This window comes from Alexandromys fortis, unplaced genomic scaffold (assembly GCF_014885135.2).
Source record: "Alexandromys fortis isolate MF-2015 unplaced genomic scaffold, M_Fortis_MF-2015_v1.1 scaffold_156, whole genome shotgun sequence".
Taxonomy (NCBI): Eukaryota; Metazoa; Chordata; class Mammalia; order Rodentia; family Cricetidae; genus Alexandromys; species Alexandromys fortis.
The window spans coordinates 255096-278207 of NW_026068028.1; the positions used below are offsets into that span (position 1 = coordinate 255096).

At 44.4% G+C, this 23112-nt stretch overlaps 3 protein-coding genes across 4 annotated transcripts in view; 2 read left to right on the top strand and 1 right to left on the bottom strand.

Moving 5' to 3' along the window:
• The window catches only part of Ddx42 (DEAD-box helicase 42), a 39432-nt gene extending 29684 nt beyond the window's left edge, over positions 1-9748 (top strand). For both annotated transcript variants that reach the window (XM_050164217.1, XM_050164218.1), the window contains 5 exons: positions 1544-1820; positions 3147-3373; positions 6032-6142; positions 7345-7446; positions 8075-9748. In XM_050164217.1, the coding sequence (XP_050020174.1) occupies positions 1544-1820; positions 3147-3373; positions 6032-6142; positions 7345-7446; positions 8075-8749 (1392 nt within the window). In that variant the 3' untranslated portion in view covers positions 8750-9748. The remainder of the gene's footprint in view (positions 1-1543; positions 1821-3146; positions 3374-6031; positions 6143-7344; positions 7447-8074) is intronic.
• Positions 9749-9801: 53 nt separating this feature from the next.
• On the bottom strand, positions 9802-16632 carry Ftsj3 (FtsJ RNA 2'-O-methyltransferase 3). Its single transcript, XM_050164219.1, has 21 exons — positions 16451-16632; positions 16275-16367; positions 16003-16108; positions 15324-15370; positions 15154-15233; positions 14561-14660; positions 14285-14479; positions 14094-14209; positions 13898-14002; positions 13716-13816; positions 13478-13558; positions 13248-13385; positions 13019-13154; positions 11728-11906; positions 11472-11589; positions 11165-11403; positions 10994-11076; positions 10808-10907; positions 10526-10709; positions 10352-10446; positions 9802-10266 (listed from the first exon to the last, which is right to left on the bottom strand). The coding sequence occupies exons 2-21, from the start codon at positions 16339-16341 to the stop codon at positions 10074-10076; spliced, it is 2463 nt and encodes an 820-aa protein (XP_050020176.1). The 5' UTR covers positions 16342-16367; positions 16451-16632; the 3' UTR covers positions 9802-10073.
• A 132-nt stretch (positions 16633-16764) lies between these two features.
• Psmc5 (proteasome 26S subunit, ATPase 5) lies at positions 16765-23097 on the top strand. Its single transcript, XM_050164223.1, has 12 exons — positions 16765-16914; positions 17515-17586; positions 20627-20696; positions 21019-21116; positions 21260-21316; positions 21390-21620; positions 21878-22004; positions 22094-22284; positions 22383-22481; positions 22562-22672; positions 22786-22872; positions 22993-23097. Exons 1-12 carry the CDS (start codon positions 16861-16863, stop codon positions 23044-23046), a joined length of 1251 nt encoding a protein of 416 aa, XP_050020180.1. The 5' UTR covers positions 16765-16860; the 3' UTR covers positions 23047-23097.
• Positions 23098-23112: the final 15 nt, after the last annotated feature.

Genomic DNA, 23112 nt, shown 5'->3' on the forward strand with positions numbered 1-23112 from the left:
TAACAGGGCAGGGCAGGGAATCCGGACTGCTCTGCAGACTCGAGAGGCCTTGAGGGGGAATGGAGTGGGGGGAGGGCCAGCGGAGTGGGGGGAGGGGGAGGGAAATGGGAGGCGGGGTGGAGGCAGAAATTTTTTCAACAACAACAAAAAAACCTCAGTAAGTTATACAGTGGACATTTAAGTGATTGTTAAAGCAATCTGCATAGGGTGGTCTGAGGTAATCTTGGGGTCTGGTAAGAATGTTTGATTTTGTGCTTACCTACAAATTGGAATTTGGAATTCAGTTAAGGTTATTTAGAGAATTTCCTGGGATCCAGTAGGTGGCTCAGCCAGTACTCTTGTGAACTCTAAGTCTAAATTCAGTCCCCAGGACCCACCTCATCAAAGGTGAGAACTAATTCCTCTAAATTGTTCTCTGTGCCATAACACAGGGAGGAAAGATGCACATAATTATAAATATTTATGGGATGTAGTGACATTTCAATACATGTATATAAGGTATAATTAGCATAACCTACACCCCAAATGTTTATTTCTTTGTGTTGGAAACAGATCTTCTCTACTGAAATAATGTACTTATTAGTTAACCATGTTGATTCTTTCTCCTAATTATTGTTAAAAAAAATTATAATTAAAAATGTTTTTTAATTCTGAGCATCTTAATTTGTCAAGTTTTTATTTCTTAATGTGCTTATGTAAATTATACTTATGACAATGAGTGGGCAGGGCCTTGAAAAGTTTACTACCCTGGGAATAATAAGGATAAGCATATAAAAATCATTACAGATTATTGGGGCATACAAATTAGGTGTGAACATATGGGGGCAGGGGAGTTGGTGAGCAAGGTGTTTTGAGAAAATTCTAAGCTGCGTTTGAAATACTAAAGGAGGACCCAAAGGTACCAGGTTTTGTCAGGATTCTGATGTGGGTTGTCGTTCTGTATGTGTGTTGCTTTTATTGGTTGATGAATAAAGTTGTTTTGGCCAGTGGTGTAGCAGGCGTGAAATCCAAACAGAGATAATAGAGAGAGAGTAGGTGTAGTTAGGCAGCTGCCAGCCAGCCAGCCAGCAACCAGGGAAACAAGACATGTAGAAATCAGGGCAATGCCACGGCCATGTGGCAATATGTAGACTAATAGAAATGGGTTAATTTAAAATGTAAGAGCTAGCTAGAGATACACCTGAGTCGTTGACCAGACAGTGTTGTAATTAATATAGTTTTTGTGAGATTAGTTGGGTGACCAGGAAACAAAAGTGCAATCTCTGTTTACATAATGGCACCCAACGTGGGGTATCAAATAATCTCCATCCCACTGGTCCCCCCGTCAGGGTTTTCTCCACCTGCCTGTTCCCAAAGCCACTTATGAAATAACTGCTCTGAGGCTTAATATATATTGCATACTCTGGCCTTTTAGCTCAGGCTTTTTATTAACTAACTCTTACATCTTAAATTAACCCATTTCTGTTATTTTATATTTTACCATGAGGCTCGTGGAAGTTCCCTGTGGTACCAGTGTCACAGTTTGTATTTTATCTCCTCTCAGGCAAACGAAGATGTGACACAGATTGTGGAGATACTCCATTCTGGGCCCAGTAAATGGAACTGGCTTACTCGGCGTCTGGTGGAGTTTACTTCTTCAGGGAGTGTTCTTCTATTTGTTACTAAAAAAGCCAATGCTGAAGAACTAGCCAATAACCTTAAGCAGGAAGGTCATAATCTTGGTCTGCTCCATGGGGATATGGATCAAAGTGAAAGAAACAAGGTCATTTCAGATTTTAAGAAAAAGGACATCCCCGTCCTGGTGGCCACTGATGTTGCAGGTAAGAAACAGGATGAATTTCACCATAACCTTAGACTTTATTATATAGGTGTTACCCTACCCTGATAAAGACCGATGGCATCTGGTCAGGCTGATAGAACACTCCCACTGTATCCTATATAGAACAGCAGCTCTGTGATTACTTTCATTTAGTGTTCTTTTTCATCAAAGTGCCCTTGCAGCTAGCAAGTGCCTGGGGGAGAACATTTATGTCCTTTGTTTGCTTCACTGCATTAGTTAATCTTAATTTTTGGCTTTACTCTGCTACCCTTGAAAACAAGTATTTAGCTGGGCGGCAGTGGTGGTTCAAACCTTTAAACAAAAAATTCCCACAAATGAGCCAGGCGATTGAGGCACACACCTTTAATCCCAGTACTAGGAAGGCAGAGGCAGGAAGATCTCTCAGTTCAAGACCAGTTTGGTCTACAGAGCAAGTTCCAGGACAGACAGAGATATACAGAGAGAGAAGCCCTGTCTCAACAAAACAAAAAAACCCTAGTCTTTTGAACCTACAAGGTGGTTCATTGGGTACTTGCCAACCAATCCTGGCAGCATTCCCACAAGCTTTTTTTGCACTCTATATGTATGCTGTGATATGTACATGCATAAACAGACTACTACTGAATCCCTAGAGGGCTAACTTGTGCGAATTTTTGTTTGTTTTTTTTTGAGACAGGGTTTCGCTTTAGTTTTGGAGCCTGTCCTGGAACTAGTTCTTGTAGACCAGGCTGGCCTCGAACTCACAGAGATCAGCCTGCCTCTGCCTCCCAAGTGCTGGGATTAAAGGCGTGTGCCCCAACCACCTGGCTCACTTTGTTTTGTTTTTTAAGATAAATTTTGATGTATAACGCAGGGTATTTTTTTTAATGATTCCTTTTATTATTTTCTTTTATGTGTATTGATGTGTATTTTTATGTGCCTGCATGTCTGCCTCTGTAAGGATATCTTGTTCCCTGGACCTGGAGTTATATGTGGTTGTGAACTGCCATGTGGGTGCTGGGACTTGAGCCAGGGTCCTCTAGAAAAACAGCCACTGCTCTTAACCTCAGAGCCATCTCTCAAGCTCCTAGCTCCTCCTGCCTCCATCTTGCAAGTATTGGGATTACAGGTGTGATTCTGGGAAAATTATCCACAGTATATACATATATAAACACACACACACACACATTATTCCCAGGAGTGTGAACTACTTTTTATTCTTGGCTCCATGCCAGAAGCTTGCCTGGATCAGGAAAATGCATGTTCTTATCATTAGCATTTCTAGTTACTTTGATTTTCTTTTTACTGCAGATGAAAAGTAAAAGAATCTGAATATTTTCTATTTCAGCCCGTGGTCTGGACATTCCTTCAATTAAGACAGTCATTAACTATGATGTAGCACGAGACATTGATACCCATACTCATAGGATTGGCCGAACAGGGAGAGCTGGTGAGAAGGGCGTGGCCTATACCTTACTGACCCCAAAGGACAGCAATTTTGCTGGTGACCTTGTTCGGAACCTGGAAGGAGCCAACCAACATGTTTCTAAGGAACTCTTAGACCTGGCAATGCAGGTGAGTGTTGGACCCTTGAAATTGATAGAGAGTATGCAGCTGAGTAAGAAAGTTCAACAAACGGGAGGAAGATAACGAGCTTGAAAAGAAAATGGGCAGGGAGGGCGTGGTTAATGTGTGGACCTGGTACCATGTGATGTTAGAATTCATGTGTATGTTGTTTCTACTTGTTTCTGTTGAAAAGCTACTCCTTTCTTTGGGCTGAAATCTGTTTCTTTAATTTCTTCCTGTTTACCTCATAGGACATTTTATGAATAAGCTTAATCTCAGAAGATCCCCACTATTCTCTCCTATTACATCTCCTAAGTCTTCTCTTTTTGAGGGCTAAAAATATATAGTTGGTTTTCGTTTGTTTTTACTGTTAGGGATTGAGTCCAGGGTTTTTTGTACATGGTGGGCAAGTGTTCTACTACTGAATTACATCTCCTGCCCCTGTTCCAACGGCCTTAAGTATTTCGTACAAACTGACATTTCATATCTCTAACCATCCTGACTGCCCACTTCCAGATATGCTCTGTTCCGAAACTAAATAAGGCATTTTACCAAATTATACCGTGAATCACTTATTCTGTACAGTTCTCAAATTACAAGTGTATTCAGAACAGTTCGCTTCTTTTATTGCAGTGCTAGAGATTAAACTCAGGGTCTTGTGTGTACTAGGCAAACATTCTATTTCCTGTTCCTCAAGACAAGTTCTGATAGTAGGAGATGTTTGTTTGACTCAGGCCAGTCCACTTAGCTGTTTTAGCCTGTATTAGCACAGCTGGATTGCTGGGAATACCCTTGTTTGTAACCCGAGTGGTAAAGAAGTACAGTGCAGAAGGGAAGAGAACAATGATGTCATTTTCTCCTTTGCTCAGAAGAGTGCATTTGCATGGCATATTCTTATATATTTTTGTGTGTTAGGCTTTCTGTGCTCAGTACCTTTTCTAAGCCTGTCATACTTCTCAAATATTTAGACAAGTAACATGTAATTCTCAGATGAAGATTTAACACTCATGTTTATGTTCTGCTTATTTGTTTGTTTGTTGAGACAGGGTCTCATTATGTGACTCTGGTTGTCCTATGTACTATGTACTATGTAGTGTACTATGTAGACTAGGCTGACTTCGAACTGACAGTCATCCTCTTGCTCTGCCTTTCATGTGCCTGGCTAAAGTCAGTTCTTTTTTGCTGTTTTATTTTTTATTTTGGTTTGTTTTTGTCTTAAGATAGGGGTTCTCTGTGTAATTGCTCTGGCTGTACTAAAGCTTGCTTTGTAGACCAGGCTAGCCTAGAACTCATAGACCTCTTCCTGCCTCTGTCTATTGAGTGTTGCAATTAAAGGTGTACACCACCACCACCCAGCCTAAAGTCAGTTCTTTTTAAAATTTATTTATTTTTACTTTATGTTTATTTTGCCTGCATGTATGTCTGCATGAGTGTGTCAGATCTTGGAGTTATAGACAGTTGTGAGCTTCCTTATAGGCTCTGGGAACTGAACTTGGATCTTCTGGAAGAGCAGTCAGTGCTCTTAACCTCTCTGAGCCAACTCTCCAGCCCCTAAAGTCAGTTCTTAATCAGACTTATTTCACCTAGCCTTTTCCCCTTTATTTCTGAAAGTATTCATTCTTTATAAAGCTTTTCTCCTAACTGTGTAAGCTTATGTTCAGTGGTATTTACAGTTGGGTTAAGAAATGAAATAGAGGGCTGGAGAACTGACTCCCATGGTTAAGAATACTTACTGCACTTTCAGAGGACCTTGGTTCATTCCCCAGCATCCACATAGGTGGCTCACAACCACCTGTAACTACCATTTCAGGGGACTCAATGCCCACTGACCTCTGCAGACACTTTAAATAGAAAGGCACACATAATAATAGTAAATAATTTGTTTTTTTGTTTTTCAAGACAGGATATCTTTCTATATCCCTGGCTGTTTTGGGTCTCTCTCTGCAGACCAGACTGGCTTTGAACTTGGAGATGTTCCTGCTTCTGCCTTTCAAGTGCTGGGATTAAAAGCATATACCACCACTACCCAGCTTCCTTTTCTTTTTTTTTTTCTTTAAAAAAAAAAAAGGTTATTTATTTATTATGTATACAGTGTTCTGCCTACAGGAGAGGGGTACTGGATCTCATTGTAGATGGTAGTGAACCACCATGTGGTTGCTGGGATTTAAACTCAGGAAACCTGGAAGAGCAGCTAGTAGTGCTCTTAACCTCTGAGCCATTTCTCCAGTGCCCCCCCCTTTTTTTTTAAAAAAAAGAAATAAAATATAAATTCATTTTCCTCTCTGAGACATAGCCAGAGTAACTAAGTTACATTTTATGTTTGCTTAGTCACTTTTCTACCAAGAGGTTCTGAAGGAGGGAGGGAAAAGAAGTAAGGGAAACCTTATCTAAGCGTCTAAGCAACCTGATAAATTTGGTGTGTCAAGCTACCAAAATTAAGACAGGGTGGAGTTGGGGGTGTTGTTCATTGGTACAGTGATTATCTGGATTTCTGAAACCTTAGATTCAACTCTACTCTGCAGCCGCAAATGCTCAGGAAGTTCAAGGTCATCCATCTGTGGCTTCACCAAGAACTTTCCTGCCTACTTCATTTTCTTTCTGACCTAATACTCTTTCTTTGGCCTTCCCTCCCTTCATGGACTGAACTTTGAATTGTGTTCTTTGCAGAATGCCTGGTTTCGGAAATCCCGCTTCAAAGGAGGGAAAGGCAAAAAACTGAACATTGGTGGAGGAGGCTTAGGCTATAGAGAGCGGCCCGGGCTAGGCTCCGAGAATTCGGTGAGTTCATACTACAGCAGTGCTCTGGGACAGATCCTCTGTCTTAAACTATGGTGATATTGTGATGTACCCGAAGGCCTCAAGTCCAAAACTCCCGGGGGGAGGGGAGGTGTTTATTTTGTTCTGAGTTGGTGCAGTCCCGTTTCTTAGAATGAAACTTGCTGTGGAAGATGCGTGTATGTGTGTTTGGCTTAACTAGGCTTGCTCAGGATTAGTCTAGCTTTAGTGATCTCAGATTGCAGTCCCTTGACCACCAGAACATGCAAACTCATCACCCATCTCAGACTTGTTCAATAAAAACTCTGGGTATGTGTGGAATGCAGTCATCTGGTTTTTTAAAAGCCTTTCTATACTGGCCTAGAGTCTGTTGCTTGAAAATGTTACTAAGAGGGACACAGCAAAATCTGTACTCAAAAATGGTGTCTATACTCTGAGAACTTGGATCATTTGAGAAAACCTAGATGGTCTCACAAGTTAGGTAAATAAAGTACTCAACTCACTGGCTTGTTCATCATCACAGTGATTCTTAAAGCCAGGGAAGAAAACCATCAGTATACATTCATGGAGCATTAGTGTTAACTTGGCATCCTTGACAGATTAAACAGTGTTGCCCACATTACAGTAATGTTGATTATAGAAGTAAAGTGATTACTTACAATTATTGCGTACTTTATGTATGCTAGGACCACTCCAAATATTATTTCAGTTTTTAACTGAATTGCAAGTGATTGGGTTTTTTTTGTAATTGAATTATAAGTGATTGCAGGTTTGAAACTTAAAAGTTACATACCAGCAAGTGTTGAAATAGATTCGGATCGTTATTAGTGTTGCTTCAGATCCAATAAAACTACATTGTGATATATTACTGGCTTTTCATCTTTAGCATTTGACCTAAATAGAGTGTTGATATAATGTACAATCATACTGTGGGTCTAATTTGCTATCATTCTGATCATTGGGGTGAGTACCCAGAAATGAATTTACTGTGTTGAATGACACAAGCATTTTTAAATATCTTTTCATTATAGTACCTTTTCTCACAAAGGAAGTAACTCTAAAAAGTACCCAGCATCTACTGTAGCATGGATCTAGATTTTTTCAGTGTAGTAAAGGCTCTGGCAGTTGCTTTTCTGTCTGCTTTACATTCTCATGAGGATGTTTGGGTTTTTTGTTTGGTTTGGTTTGGTTTGGTTGTTTTTTAGGACCGAGGAAATAACAACAATGTAATGAGCAATTATGAAGCCTACAAGCCCTCCACAGGAGCCATGGGAGATAGGCTGACAGCAATGAAAGCAGCTTTTCAGGTCTGAAATAAATATTCTATTTTAAAAACTTTCAACAGGGGGCTGGAGAGATGGTTCAATGGATATGAGTACTTGTGTCCTGACAGAGGATCCACTTAGCAACTTACAACCATCTTTGATTTCAGTTCCAGGGAATCTGACACCCTCTTCTGGCCTGCACAGGCACCAAGCATGCATGTGGCACACATAAACATGTTCACATAGGCCAGGCAGAAGTGGTGCACACTTTTAATTCTAGCACCTGAGAAACAGGGGTATGTGGATCTCTGAGATAAAAAGCCAGCCTGGTCTGTAGAGCAAGTTCCAGGACAGCTTGGACTATACAGAGAAACTGTCTCGAAAAAAGTGTACACAGGCAAACACCTATAGTGCATTCAATTAAATCTGGTTTTTTTTTTTTTTTTTAAATCTTTTAACAATAACTCCTGAAAGTGGGAGACCTTCTTGAGATGGTAGTTGAGTCTGTAAATGGCACGCTAGATTTAGATAGAGCCTTCTGTTTACTTGAATTTCACATAGAAATTTAACAGTATCCTGCCTGGACATGCAAGTGGAGTTTTGTATACTTTATCATTGTCAAACTTAAGTTTGATGTTTTACTTATTCCTGATGTCTTTTTCTTTTTCAGTCCCAGTACAAAAGTCACTTTGTTGCAGCCAGTTTAAGCAATCAGAAGGCTGGAAGTTCTTCTACTGGGGCAAGTGGATGGACTAGTGCGGGAAGCTTAAATTCTGTTCCAACTAATTCAACACAACAGGGCCATAACAGTGCAGACAACCCCGTCACCAGTGCTGCCAAGAACATCCCAGGCTTCAGCAGTTCTGGGAATATCAGCAGTGCCCCAGTGACCTACCCTTCTGTTGGAAACCAAGGAGTCAACAACACGGCTTCAGGGAGTAACAGTCGTGAAGGGATTGGGGGTGGCAATGGAAAGAGAGAGAGATATACTGAGAACAGGGGTGGTGGCCGTCATAGTCATGGAGATGGTGGCAATCGGCATGGAGATGGTGGTCGCCATGGAGATGGATACCGTTACCCAGAAAGCAGCAGCCGTCACACTGATGGCCACCGACATGGAGAGAACAGGCATGGAGGAAGTGCCAGCAGACATGGAGAGACCCGGGGTGCAAATGATGGTAGAAATGGGGAAAGCAGGAAAGAAGGCTTTAATCGTGAAAACAGGATGGACCCCAAGGTGGACAGCAACAAGATAGAAAAAGTGGACAGCAAATCAGATAAAACACCTGATGGTTTTGCTGTTCCAGAGCCACCCAAACGCAAGAAAAGTCGATGGGACAGTTAGAGGGTATGTGAAAATCAGCGTGAATCAGTTGTCTTTAATTTTATTTTTAGAAAGATTTTGGTAACTAGGTGTCTCAGGGCTGGGTTGGGGTCCAAGATGTCCAGACCCCCTGCTCTTGGTGGAGAACTGGAGCGTGGAGACATTCTTCATCTGTTGTTCATTCATATTTTCTTGGGAACCTGCATTGGTCCTGGAAAGCAGAGAGCTGGGAAGCTTTTGTTTGCTCTGGGTGAGTTATAAGGAGGGTAAGTGGAAGATACTTAAGGAAAAAGGGCCTCATAGGGCACAAAACTCACTCTAGGTTTTTAATAGCTTATATTTTTTACTAAAATGTCACCTTATAAACATCTATAAATTGAAATTTTTTTTTAAACTGTAACCAGGCAGTCCTTTTTTTTTTTTTTTGAGTTGGCTTCTGTAAACCCAACCTTCAATTTGTCAGGGCTGCATGGGAAGCAGTTTGGTGCTTTCAGGTATTTGCAGGAGAGGAACCTGATGCTCAGGTTCCCCCAACAGCTTTGTTTTCAGCCCTGAGACATGGAGGAAGGGCATCCTTCCAGACTCAGGCTTCGAGATCCTAAGCCACTAGGACTGAAGAATTCAGGCTTCATTCAGGTCTGGGGCACTGCTAAATTTATCATTGAAAACAAACTCCAACAGTATCTTTTGAAGTGTCTTCTTTCTCATTGTATTTTTTTTTTAACTTGCCCCATTAGTAGAAAAGTCTTTTGCTGAAATGATTCTGATGATTTTTGTTCTATCTTGTTTATAAAAGGAAAAGAAATATACAAACTTTGAATTTTGTGATTTTTGTGAAGGTTTCTTTAAGATGTGCATTCCTCTCTGCTTGCTCTCTAGTAAATGTTTTACTACTGGGACCTGAGGGCTGTCTTTTCCACCGTACAGTAGTTGCTACATATTAAATTATGGCTTGGACCAGTGCAGCCTATGATGTGAAATGTGGGGAAGTGCTTGCTTATTAAACTATCAGAAAAGTTATCTCTTCTACTATCTTCGTTTTATTCAAATAATAGAAAAGGGTGGGCAAGGACTCAAAAGAACCACATATTTAATAGACTACAACAAAGACTATTGACACTGAATTTCCCCTTAAAGCCTAAAAAGGCTGTTTCCATCAAGTTCTTTGTGAAAGTTTGGGGAGGGGGTGGGTGGGGGCAGCCGGTCATAAATAGTTCCTTGATGCTTTCATGGAATTGTAGGTTCACAATAGCTCCCCTGATCATAGAGAAACTGCAAGTACCAAAACCACCAGAGTTCACTATATACCGTGTCTTCTAGTCTTTGGTCTCTCCAGATGTCGGCTTCACTTCCGCTTGTGTTTTTTCCTCTGTTCCTTCCGTTGTTGTGCTCTCTGGTCCTTCTTCATCCTAGAGTCCACTACCTTGAATTGACCTCTGACTCCAGCTGGCCTCCGGACCTTGCGGCCTACACCTTTTTTGGCTACAACGTAGGTGACTTGGCGTTTCTCCTTGCCAAGTCCAGCCTTCTTGTAGAGACTGTAAAAGAAGGAAGCCAGTTAAGGTCTTTGCTCTAAAACTCTTTTCAGCCTGGTGCCTTTGTGGCTGTTCTTTACCAAATTACCTCCGCAGTTGTGCCACCTTTTCTCGTTCTGAGATATCCACAGTGTTCACCACAGCTTCTGCCTTCTTCTTGGTCTGTTCCAGCTTCTTCAACATCTGGGAGGGAGCCTCAGTTAGATGACTAATCCATCTTTCTGCAGCAACTCCTAACTTCAGGCAACCACCAGCTACTTACCCTCCGTTTCTTTCTAGCCTTAGCCTCAGCTACTTTCTTGATGGGCCTTGCGTTGATTTCCCGCCAACGTTTTCGGTAATGCTCCACTTCCTTCTTGTCGATAGGTAGCTGGCGTATCCGGTGCTGCTTCTCTTCCTGCACAAACCACTCTGGAAGCTCCCCCTCATCTTCATTAAATGCATACCTGAGTAGAGAGGATACCAGGCCAGCAATCACCTGTTTCTTCCTAAGGAAGAAAACCTCCCCATAGCCCATGGAACTTCATGATGTTCTGGTCCTCACCGGTTGAATGAGTTATCTATAAGGTCTCTCTTTGCCTTTTTGGAAGAGGCAATAACAGCACCTAGAGCAAGGCCTTCAGGGTCCAGAATTCGATGTTTCACTAAAGAGGGAAAGAAAAGTCAAAGCCTGATTCTCATCACTGAAACTTGCTTTGGCTTTTCTCTCCACTGTGTACATACTTCTTACCTGGGTCCTCAATAGGCACTACCTCAAAGCCATCATCTTCCTTAGAACCACGGCTTCGCTTGATACCACGGGATCCTTTCCAACTGAAAGGAGGCAGAATTACAATTATTCTAACACCACCACCACCCACCCCCCTGCCGTGGTGATTTAAGAACCACCCAATGAAATTACCTTTCTTCATCCTCACTGCTGCTGCTGTCACTATCTGAGCTGTTGGCTTTTTCCTCCCCTTCAGGGTCAGTGATAGCCTCTGTCTCCTTAGGGACCTCCTGGCACTGGAGAGGTTTCTTCTTGGTCTTGAGACTAGAAGGTGGTGGGGATGGCTCCTTCTGACGGCTCTTGTGTAGCAGTTGTGCCTGACTGATCTCCAGGGCCTCATCAGCATCATCCTCCATTCCACTGAAGCCATCCTGTGATAGGAAAATTTCAGCAACTCTTCTCCCAGGGAATGCCAGCATCCCAGTCTCCCTGGCTCTACCTTGGAGAACCACAAGTTAGCTTGCTCTTCCTGCAGCACCGCCTTTTCTTCTAGTGGTACCAGCAATGGATTCTCTCCCTCCTCCTCTTTATTGTCATCTACTTCAGCAAACTGCAAACTGTAGACCCAAAGAAAAGTGAGGTGAAACTCTAGTGATTCCCCTCCCCCAGCACCCAGAGGCCTTGCTGTCTATGCTGATGCCCATTCTGTCTTGAGAATCAGGCTGAGGGTGGCAGCTGACACACACAGCCCTTACCACTTCTGGTCCTTCAGACTGGAATGTGTCCTGACTCCTGCCAGCTCTTCTGGATCCAAGTCACTTTCTAGAGAAGTATCATCATCCTCAGCATCCGACACATAGATGTCATCCCTTGGCAGGTCAGACAGAAAAGTGTCCGCAGCCTTCATGTCTCCTTGAGTTACTTCCTCCAGCAACTGAAGTCCAATAGGAATAGATTGAAGTATTTAAAAACAACACTGAATTTTCCCATGCCCATTAACTTTGTTCTTCCTCCGCAACATGAGTAAGAAAGAACACTGAAAAATCTTAGCACCTACACAGCAGCTATGACCTAGGAAAGCTGCTTGTCTGAAATGTCCAATTCTAGGTTCAGGGCTACATGTTGACTAGTTTAGAAATGACTCAGAAGTTGCTTAAAATACTTGAATTCACATCTCTTCGTTTTGATCCCAAGTAAAGAAGCACCAGACAGACTGCTTTCAAGTATTCTCAAAACCAAACTTATTCTCAAGGTGGACAAAGCTACTATTTGGGTATTTATCACAACATTCTGTGGATTATACTTTACCATTTTCTTAGTTATCCATAAAACTCACAGTGGACATGGTATATTTCTTGTTTAGCAAATGAAACATAAATAAGGAAAGGTACATGATTTTAAGTTACATAACTCAGGTGGTGTTGGGACTAAAAACTACTTGCTTTGTTGCCTCCCATCTTATAAAGGTGATTAGGGTATTTTACCACAAAAGCTCATTTTGCGTGAGACACTGCTTGTACTATGAAAGGCTTGTTTTGAGCATTTAACAGATGCATAACCCAGCAGCCCAATACAGCTGCTCATTAGACACGGTGAGGTGAAGACAATTGTGCCCCACAGAGGAATCCAGTCTGCTGGTGACCCCGGTGATACAGCTTCAGCTACTGTAATGTGAATGTAATGGTTTCTCTGTAGCTTTGGAACCTGTCCTTGAACTAGCTCTTGTAGACCAGGCTGGCCCCGAACTCTCAGAGATTCAACTGCCTCTGCCTCCCGAGTGCTGGGATTAAAGGTGTGCGCCACCACTGCCAGCTATAATGTGAACTCTTCTTGGTCTTAATACTCTAGCACATTTGTTTTTAGCATTTAAGTAACAGGGTACTCTCACTGGTTTTTTTTCTCTACTATTCCCATTACCAATTTTATTGGTGAAAACAGCATCCAAACCCACTGATCGATCACTCAGTGCATTTAATCCAATGTCTCTCTACCTCCAGACCCTCCAACCAATCATCTTGACCCCCTCTATCTCCAGCCCTCCCTTACCTGCTGACCCCGGATGGTACGCAAGGAGAACATGCCTGTCTCCCCCTCATCTGCAATGGACACTCCAGGCAGATCCATCTTCAGTTCCACACGCTCCCGCTGCTTCCTCTGCTCACGAAGCAATTTCTTTTTCTTCCTGAACAGATAAGTTTGAGGGATTTAACCTGCCTGGCTCCAAAATTTCTGTGCCTTTTTACCATCTCCATACACCATTCCTCAGGCCCCTCACCTCTTTAGTTCTGCCACCTCTTGGGCTTTCATCTCGGCCAGCGTCCGGTTAAGCTGCTCTTCCTCTTCCTCCTCTGAAGCCTGTTTTCTCTCAGCTATTGACTCGTCCTCCTCCTCCTCCTCTTCTTCTGAGCTGAGGCTGACACACCAATCCAAAGTAAAGGTCTGCTTATTTTCCCAGACACTTGATCTAACCCCCAGCCACTACAACCCTGGTTACTTCCTCCTCACTTGATGTCCAGTGCCTTTGCTTGCTCTTTCAACTTCTTGGCCACATATCGCCGAAGTCTTGTTCTCCAATTCAGTAGAGACCTGCCCAAGAAATAATAATCATAACCATCTCCATCCCTGCCTCTTTAGGCCCACGTTCCAATTTTCAGGCTTCAGCCAGAAACTTAAACAGAATACTGGTTCCCAGAGTCCAACATGTTCTTCAAAGGCCTGTACCCTGACCCTTACAGCTGTGTACCTAAGTTCCTTGCGCCCCAGCACTTTGATGTCTTGACAGCATGCTTTTATATCCTCAGTTGTAGCTGGATGCTGTGCCAACTCTTCATCATCTATTGAGATCTATTTGTGAGGAAAAGGCATGACATTTCTTTCTGGCTGTGTTTCTGGGAGCTCCCTTATACCCTCAATCTGGGAACTCACTTCGCTGGCCTTGGAGAGGAAGTCAACAGGATTGGCAGCTCTCAAGAAGTCAGTGACTGAGGTTCGATGATAAAGAGTGAGGTCACCCTCAGCATAGCCTTCAGCCTTAGGAAAGGGAATAAAGATGGTTAGAGTTCTCACTTGGATATCAAGCGTTCCCAGTTTTAGGACCCAATTCTCAAAACAAAAAAATTACCTTTGGCTTCTTCTTTGTCACCAACTCAGTAACCGTTTTAGCCTGAACTTCAACCTCCTTAAAGGCAAACTTAGGATCGAAGAATTTGCTGTCAACCTTGTCAGGAGCCAGGAATCCTAAAATGTAAGATAGATCAAAGGTATGCTTTCATTAGAAAGCTGTGTCAAGAGAAAGAAGTAGTAATGTCCCACCTTGGCAGACAACAAAGATTTCTGCAGATTCATGGCGAGAGGCCTGGGGCTTTGTGGCCTGGACCCGGTGGAACAGCTGCTGGAAGATCCATAGTAGGGGCTGATAGTCACGGGAACGGAAGACTTTCGTGATGAAACAACCACCACGGGCCAAAAAATCACAAGCCAAACGCAGCGCCATCAGTGTCAAGTTAGCTGTAGAGAGAGACAGTAAGAATATGCAGCTTCAGGGCATGCCACCTCCACCCTCACCTCCAAGGCCCACATTCCCTGTACCTTGTGAGTAAGCATCGTGGACCCAACTGGCCCCAACATTGGGAGCCCCATCATTGAGTACAACATCAACTTTCCAAGTCTTCAGCTCCTTCTTTAGGGCCTAATGAAAAGTAAAGGGTTTATAGTATCAGAAACAAAGGAAAGACTAACTTAGAATTCCTGGTCCAGTCATCAGTCTCGTCATTTACAACCATTGGCAACAACATCTTGTGTCAGGTACTAGGGATGAAACAACACTTCTGTCTTCAAGACAGAATGGTTCACTTGAAAGAACTTTGCTGAAGATTTCTTGTCCTACCAATTCACAGCACAATTTCTACTAGGCATGGTGGCACATGCCTGTAATCCCAGCACTCAAGAGGCAGAAAGACAGCAAGATCAAGACCAACCTTGCTCCGTGTATAAGCACACAGCAAGACTCTGTCTTCAGGGGAAAAGAGAAAAAGGAAACCCTGATTATAAGTAAAGATGGAGATATACACTAGGGTGGTCAGGAGTCTTGTGGGGCGGGTCATGGTAAACTGGGAAGTGCTTCACCTTAGGAGATAATGATGCACATAAAGAAAGGGGCAGGAAAAAGAAACTCGTATTACCTGCCTACAGCGCTCGGTTGTTATGTCTTCCTGGAGAGTTACAACATTGGGAAGAGGCTTGATTGGAACCAGGTCCACTCCTGGAAGAAGTTAGGTCAGCGTATTATAGGATGGAGGGAGGTGTAGAACAAAGTATTTCATATCCTCAAGTACCTGAGAGTGTCACTCACCCACAATAAGACTGGATACAGGCATAAACTTGGAAGCCACCTGCAGCCTGTGAAAGGGACAGATGAAAATACCTTTCCATCCTCTGGCAATGTAATGTCTCACCCCTTTTAGGGGTACATCTTTACGCACACATTCTCAACAATCAAGCAAACTGCTTTTTTTATTCGAGACAGGGTTTCTCCGTAGCTTTGGAGCCTGTCCTGGAGCTAGCTCTTGTGGATCAGGCTGGCCTCGAACTCACAGAGATCTGCCTGCCTCTGCCTCTGGGATTAAAGGTGTGCACCACCAACACCCGGCACAAACTGCTTCTTGAATTCCAGCACAGGCCTGCATTCCCAGCTCCAAAGAGGGCAAGGAAATAAAATCAAAAGTTCAAGTCCATCCTGAACAACTTTTTAAAGAGTCCCTGTCTCAAGAAATGATAAAGCAGATTGAGGATATAACTGAGAGGTAGCGTGCCTGTCTAACATAAGTCCTTGGGTTCAGCCCCAGTTGAGGAAAAAAAAGGAATGAAGCTGCCTTCTAAAGTTTAAGAGAGGTACATGCTGTGGAATATGTAATCAGAATTATTTAATTATTGTAACGGGGATGGGTAGATCCGATTCCCACACTCAAAGCAACTCAAAGCCAGTAAGGGCCAGGAAGGTGCCATCAAGAGCAGCCCCTGACAAACGTTACCATCCTCCGGGAGCAGCACACAGATCCAGCAAGGCACGGGCTTTCTGCAGGAACTGAAATCGACGATTGAGCTGGATCAGTTTGAAGGCAGAGCGCGAACGATAACCTGGATCGTAGGGAGTTAGAGCATAAAACAAAACCGTCTACGGAGGACTTTTCTAGCAGTGCTTTACGGCCTCACAACCCCATCACCCCCTCTAAGGAAAAGGAGTTCAGTATTAGAAAAAGCGGACAGGCTGAGTATCGCTGACGCAGCGCGAACCCAGACTCACCAGTCTCTTTGGCCAAGTGATAGAACTTGTCTCGCCGGCTCTTGCCTACTTTGCCTTTCTTGCCCATGGTGAGATGAAGTAATATCACTCACTCTGGGGAGGAAGAAAAAGTTGAGAAGATCTTCCCAAACACTGGATTCTGCTCCGGTTCCTCGGGTGGCGAAGAAATCACTCACCGGGCCCCGAGACAGCACTTAATTCCACAAGGTTTTCAACACTTAGGAAGCAGCACATGTAGGCAGCAAGCGTACTTCCGCTTCCGCTCGCGTTCCCTACGTTCCTGGCTTTGAGTTTTCCGCCATTTTGAATGTGGCCAAAATTTTTCTGTTTGCGGGCCTTACAAGTTAAAAGTGGAGCCTCAGAAGGTCGCGTACGATAACTACTGATCTAGACTCCAGGAAGCAACAACAACCAGAAGTTCTATGCCTCTTCACTGCCTCCCAAAGCCACCGACCGCGACAGCGCCTCTCATTAGAGCCGCTGTTATTGTCCCGCCACACACCCCGCCCATTGACCCGGAACTCTTCTCTGCCAAGTCTCGGGTCCCAAGCTTCCGCCTCCGCGCCTGCGCGATAGGGTAACTTGGATGCCGGCGATCCCTGCCGAGAGAGGGAAGATGGCGCTTGATGGGCCAGAGCAGGTAAGGCTGCGTCGGCTCCGGGAAGGCGGCCACCCAAGCTGAGTGCGGAGTGCGTGTAATCTGAAGTGAGGGGTGGCTGAGAGCAAGGGGGTCGAGTGGACCAGCGATGGGTAGACCATGTCAGACTGGACCCTGCCTGGAACTGGATCTGCTGTGTCAGCGCCGCCCGGGTTGAACAGGACAAGGGTGGATAGAAACTGAATGAAGAGCTAGGCACGCGGGAATGGCCTGGGGCCGGACCAGGACTAGGGTCCTCCGTGTTGGCTTGTCTGTAGTAGTACACCTTGGGTTTGTATAGCTCTTGCCACAGAGCAAAAGCGCTCCGTGGATATACGGCCCCGTGAGCCTCCTAAAAGTCTTCGGAGGTAGATGGTAATTGCATTCTTTTAGTAGATTCAAAGGGGAACGGTTAAAACCAAGAAGTAAGCCTCTGAGTCTGAAATTCGAACACAAAGACCTCACCTATCGAGATCTGAGGAAAAGGGAATGAGGTGTTTTCTGGCCTTGTTCCTTAAGCCATATGGTGAAGTGCGCTAGAAATAGTTTGGCTTAATCCCTTAGTAGTTTAGGCCCTTGTTTAACAATTACACTTGTCTTCAGATGGAACTGGAAGAGGGGAAGGCAGGCAGTGGACTCCGCCAGTATTATTTGTCCAAGATTGAAGAACTCCAGGTGAGTACAGACACCAGAGGGAGCTAGTCGGAGATGCGAAGTGATGGGTGCAGATTTCCACCTCGAGTGCACTGAAGAGTTTTTTTTTCCTGTGTTGTTTGTTTGTTTGTTTTTGGATATATGTGTGTATGCATGCATGCCTGTGTAAGTTTATGTGCACCATATCTGTGCAGGTGCCTGTGGAGGCCAGAAGAGTGCAGTGGATCCCCTGACTTGAGTTACAGGTGGTTATGAATTACCAGCCATGCTGAGAACTAAACCCAGGCCCTCTGCAAAAGCAGTAAGCCCTCTTAACTGCTGAGCAATCTCTTCAGTTCCTTCTTTGCAGTTAGGAATTAACAAGTAATGTAAAGAATATTAATAATGTCCTGCCCTTAACACCCATCTCTTTGATTTAGTATTTAGTATTTGAGTAGTACTTAGGGTTTGTTTGTTTGCTTGCTTGCTGTTTAAGTTTTTCGTTTTATTTTATGTGTATGGGTGTTTTGCCTGCGTCTGTGTCTGTGCCGCACATGTGCCTGGCACCTGTGGAAGCCAGAAGAGGGTGTGGGATCCTCTGGAACTGGAGTTATAGGTTGTGAGCCAACATCTGGGTGCTGGGAATCAAAGCCAGGTTCTGTGTAAGAGCAGCCAGTCTTTTAACCACTGAACCACCTCTCTAGCCCTGAGTCAAATTTTAATTTAAAGAAAAAGTACCACTGAGTTGGAGTGGTAGGCATACCAGTAATGCTGGCACTCAAGAGGCTGAGGCAGGAGTAGTATTCTGAGTTTGGAGTCAAGCTGGATTACATAAAACCCTATATGGAAAACAAAAGCACTTGCAAGAGTTACGGTTAGCCAAAGGTGTAAGTGGGAATGAGAATGGGTTTGGAAAGGCACAGAGAAAATTTCTGAAGCCCAAGTGCATTTACGCCTATTCTGTGTGGTTTACCTTTTCTTTTTGTAGACAGTGTCTCCCTTTGTACCCTAAACTGACCCAGAACTCCCTATGTAGATCAGGCTGAACTCAAACTCTACCTCTGCCTTCCAGGTTCTGGGATTAAAGACATGAGCCTCCACACCCAGCTTGGTGTACCATTTTTTAATGCTTCTATATGTGATTTCATCACTCAGATGTGAAATAAAGCAGGATAGTAGATGCTATTGCTTATGTGCAGTTTCTTCCTTTCTTTTTTTTTCTTTATTTTCTTTTTGATTTTTCGATGCAGGGTTTCTCTGTAAAGTCCTGTCTTAGAACTAGCTCTGTAGACCAGGCTGACCTCAAACTCACAGAGATTTGCTTGTCTCTGCCTCTTGAGTGCTGGGGCCAAATGTGTGCCACCACTGCCTGACTGTTTGACTGATTTATTAAAACAGGATCTTATTGTGTAGCCCAGACTGACCCGGAACACCTCGGCTTTCGTCTTAAACCTCCTTAGTGTTGGAATTACAGGCCTGTGTCAGCATGTCTGTCTTCTTGTTTTTCAAGACAGGGTTCCTCTGTGTGGCTCTGGCTTTCTTGAACTCAATCTGTAGACCAGGCTGGCCTTGAACTCACAGAGATCTGCCTGCCTCTGCCTCCCAAGTGCTGGGATTAAAGGCGTGTGCCACCACTGCCTGGCCTATGCTTGCTTTTTTAATTCACTTTTCTAAGTTTAGTTTTTGAGATTCTCACTGCGTCGCATATGCACACACATTTTTCCTCCTTCTAGTCCCTCCTGTACACCAGCTCCCCTTGTTTTCTCTCAAGTTCATGGCCTTTTCTTGTTACGTGTACGCACACAAATATATATGTGTTTGTATGTATATATGTATACACATACATACATGTGTTCCCAAATACATAAATACAACCTGTTTAGTCTATATAATGGTGCCTATATGTTTGTAGTCAGTAGGTGTTAGATGACCAGTTTGGGCACAGGGGACTGTCCCTTGGGGAAGATTATTTCTCCTCACCCATAGTTCTTTGTCTAGGGTTGAGGCCCCATGAATGAGCTTCCTCCCATTCCGTGTTAGCTTGTCCATTGGTGTCACCATTGTTTTTCTGACTTGTTTAGGCAGCCATGTTGATGAGACTTCATGAATGTAGCTCCTCTGGCATTCTAGGAGACACAATCTGACAGCAAACTCTTTGTTCCTCTGGCTTTTAGAATCATTTGTCCCCCTCTTCTAAAATGATCCCCAACTACTCAAAAGATACTCATACCTAGTGGGGCTTTTTGTTGTTGCTCTTTTTTGTTTTATTTAATGTACATTGGTGTGAGGGTGTCAGATTCCCTGGAACTGGAGTTACAGACAGTTGTGGGCTGCCGTGTGGGTGCTGGGAATCGAACCCAGGTTCTCTGAAGAGCAGCCAGAGCTCTTAACCACCTAGCTATCTCTCCAGCCCCCTGGTGGGATTTTAACTAATTAGTCTGTGGCCCTTGAGTGGAACATTGACAACCCAGGTGGGGAAATTTCATTTAAACTATATGTGTATTAGTATATATAGATTTTTATGTAGATAATGATTCTTTAAAGACTTTTTCCAGACATCCTCCTATATGTATCTTCTTCCCTTTCTGATTAAAGCCTCCTGTTTCCCATTTCCCCCTTCAAACCACTTCTATCCCTCTCTGTTACACACACACACACACACACACACCCATGGTCCCTTTTTCCTTTCCTGGTTCTTGCACCCATTCCAGGTTGTGTCCACACATCTGAAGACTTGCGGTTAGGAACTAATTTACTTTTAACTGGCAGCAGAACTTGGGCTTCCTTCTCACCTGAGGGTCTGCACCACGCCATGTTCCCTCTTCAGAAGCCACTTTATGAGAAGCTATAATCTTTCTCCATTAGATCCCTTTATTCCTGGACCAGTAGTGGACTAGAAGCCTTCTGTGATAGCTGCCTGTGGCTCCTTAGGAAACCTTGGCAGAGAGAACAGGGTCCTGAAATACTGCTGGAGTTCTGAAGCAGCAGCTCAAACCTACCTGTAAATGTCTCAGCCAAGATACAGTTTCCTACGTGCTATTATTGCCTTTGAGTAATGGGATTTGTCTCTTGTCCTCCACAGTTGATTGTGAATGATAAGAGCCAGAATCTCCGGAGACTGCAGGCCCAGAGGAATGAGCTCAATGCAAAAGGTGAGAGGGGAGAAGGTGGAAAGCTTCATGTGTTGGTTGAGGCAAGGTCTGGTGTTCCCAGCCTTCCATCTTCTGCAATGCTCTTGGTCTCCTCTCAGCCGAAAGTGAGCTCCCCACTGTTCTTAGGTAGTTGTTTCCCTGCGCACCTCTTCAAATATCCACTGTAAACCCCTTTCAAGACCTAAGTTTTCTCTTCCAAATGGTAAAACAGTCTTTAGTTTATGCAGACTAGACTGAGTACAAAGGAGGTACCAAATGAGAAGCTGGATGACTGGTAGTTTTTATGGTTGTGTTTTGTTTGGTTTGGTTTTTCTCTATTTAGTTCGACTGTTGCGGGAGGAGCTGCAGCTGCTGCAGGAACAGGGCTCCTATGTTGGAGAAGTAGTTCGGGCCATGGATAAGAAAAAAGTGTTGGTCAAGGTAAAGCATGACCCCAAAGACCAGCTCATTGCGTTCCCACCCTTTGTGTGTGGCCTTGGCTCGTGTAAACAGAAGGTTCCTGTGTTATCCCTGGTTGGGGGTGATGTGCTGACTGTTGGAAAATCATGAACCTTATTCTTCAGGTCCATCCTGAGGGTAAATTCGTAGTCGATGTGGACAAGAACATTGACATCAATGATGTAAGTGCAGCTGGTGATGAGGGGAGCGGCACTGCCACGCTGCATCCTGAGACTCCCCCTGCCCTTCATCCAGGTGACACCCAACTGCCGGGTTGCTCTGAGGAATGACAGCTACACTCTGCATAAGATCCTACCTAATAAGGTGGACCCTCTGGTGTCACTAATGATGGTGGAGAAGGTGCCGGACTCAACTTATGAGATGATTGGTGGGCTGGACAAGCAGATCAAAGAGATCAAAGAAGTGATCGAGCTGCCTGTGAAGCACCCTGAGCTCTTTGAAGCACTGGGCATTGCACAGCCAAAGGTAAACGTCAGACTTTCCTGGAGGCGGCTGTTTCTCCTGCCTCAGACTAGACCTCCTGAAGAACAGCAACAGGAGAGATTTCCAGAGCACTAAGCTAGCTTGAATACAGTCCAGAAGGACATTGATCTCCGTTTTAAAATCCCTCCCCTCGAGCAAGGGATCCAGCACAAGGCCCTCATTTATTGAAGGTGTGTATTCGATAAATGAAAGGGGTTGGCTTTTTTTTCCCTAAGTGTGATGTATCTGTCCCCCTCCAGGGAGTGCTCCTGTATGGACCCCCAGGCACTGGGAAGACATTGTTGGCCCGTGCTGTGGCTCATCATACGGACTGTACTTTTATTCGTGTCTCTGGCTCTGAGCTGGTACAGAAATTTATCGGGGAAGGTAACTGTGGCTAAGAATGTGACTGTTGAGTGAAAGGGGAGAGGGTAGGGTGCGCATTAGCTCCTAATGCCAAGTTGGCCTTCGCACAGGGGCAAGAATGGTGAGGGAGCTGTTTGTCATGGCACGGGAACATGCTCCATCTATCATCTTCATGGATGAGATTGACTCTATTGGCTCCTCACGGCTGGAGGGAGGCTCTGGAGGGGACAGTGAAGTGCAACGCACAATGCTGGAACTGCTCAACCAGCTGGACGGCTTTGAGGCTACCAAGAATATCAAGGTGAGGTGGCAGAGGCTTTCCGAAAAGCCAGGTAAAAGTGTGGAGTTGGCACACAGACCCAAGAGTTGTTTGGCTGATTCCGCCTCTTCTTTTCCCAGGTTATCATGGCAACTAATAGGATTGATATCCTGGACTCTGCCTTGCTTCGTCCTGGGAGGATCGACAGAAAAATTGAATTCCCACCTCCCAATGAGGAGGTCTGTGGTAGATGGTGCTGGAGGAGCTCTGGCTATGGAGATAGGGTGCAGGGCTTAGGGCTTTCTTCTTTTATCCCTAGGCCCGGCTGGACATCTTGAAAATCCACTCTCGGAAAATGAACTTGACCAGGGGGATCAACCTGAGAAAAATTGCTGAACTGATGCCAGGAGCTTCAGGGGCTGAAGTGAAGGTAACTGGAAGCTTCAGGGAAGCAGGGCAGTGTAGGGCTTCAGGGAAGTAGTAGAGCCAACTCAGGGCTAAGGGAGCCCAGCAGCAGGGCCTCAGCTTCTCTTCCCTGCTTAGGGTGTGTGCACAGAAGCCGGCATGTATGCTCTGCGGGAACGGCGTGTCCACGTCACTCAGGAGGACTTTGAGATGGCTGTAGCCAAGGTATGTGCTTCCACCTTCTTTGCTGCGGTGGCTCTGGACCATGGGTTCAGCTCATGTTTACACAGCTCATAAAGCCCCACTCACACAAATATATTCACTCTCTTCTCCCTCCCTCTCCAGGTCATGCAAAAGGACAGTGAGAAAAATATGTCCATCAAGAAGCTATGGAAGTGAGGGTATATCCTCTGGGTGCATCCCTCGAATAAAGGTCTGTGCGATACACTCTCTAGAACTCTAGTC

Coding starts and splice junctions, on each gene's coding strand:
- Ftsj3 (XM_050164219.1), bottom strand. CDS start 16,341: ATGGGCAAGAAAGGCAAAGTAGGCAAGAGCCGGCGAGACAAGTTCTAT. Junction 13,386..13,477: donor GCAAAGGCACTGGACATCAA/GTGAGGAGGAAG, acceptor TTGGTGTGTCAG/CCTCAGCTCAGAAGAAGAGG. Junction 10,267..10,351: donor AAGGTGGCACAACTGCGGAG/GTAATTTGGTAA, acceptor CTTCTTTTACAG/TCTCTACAAGAAGGCTGGAC.
- Psmc5 (XM_050164223.1), top strand. CDS start 16,861: ATGCCGGCGATCCCTGCCGAGAGAGGGAAGATGGCGCTTGATGGGCCA. Junction 17,587..20,626: donor CCAAGATTGAAGAACTCCAG/GTGAGTACAGAC, acceptor TGTCCTCCACAG/TTGATTGTGAATGATAAGAG. Junction 20,697..21,018: donor GAATGAGCTCAATGCAAAAG/GTGAGAGGGGAG, acceptor TTCTCTATTTAG/TTCGACTGTTGCGGGAGGAG.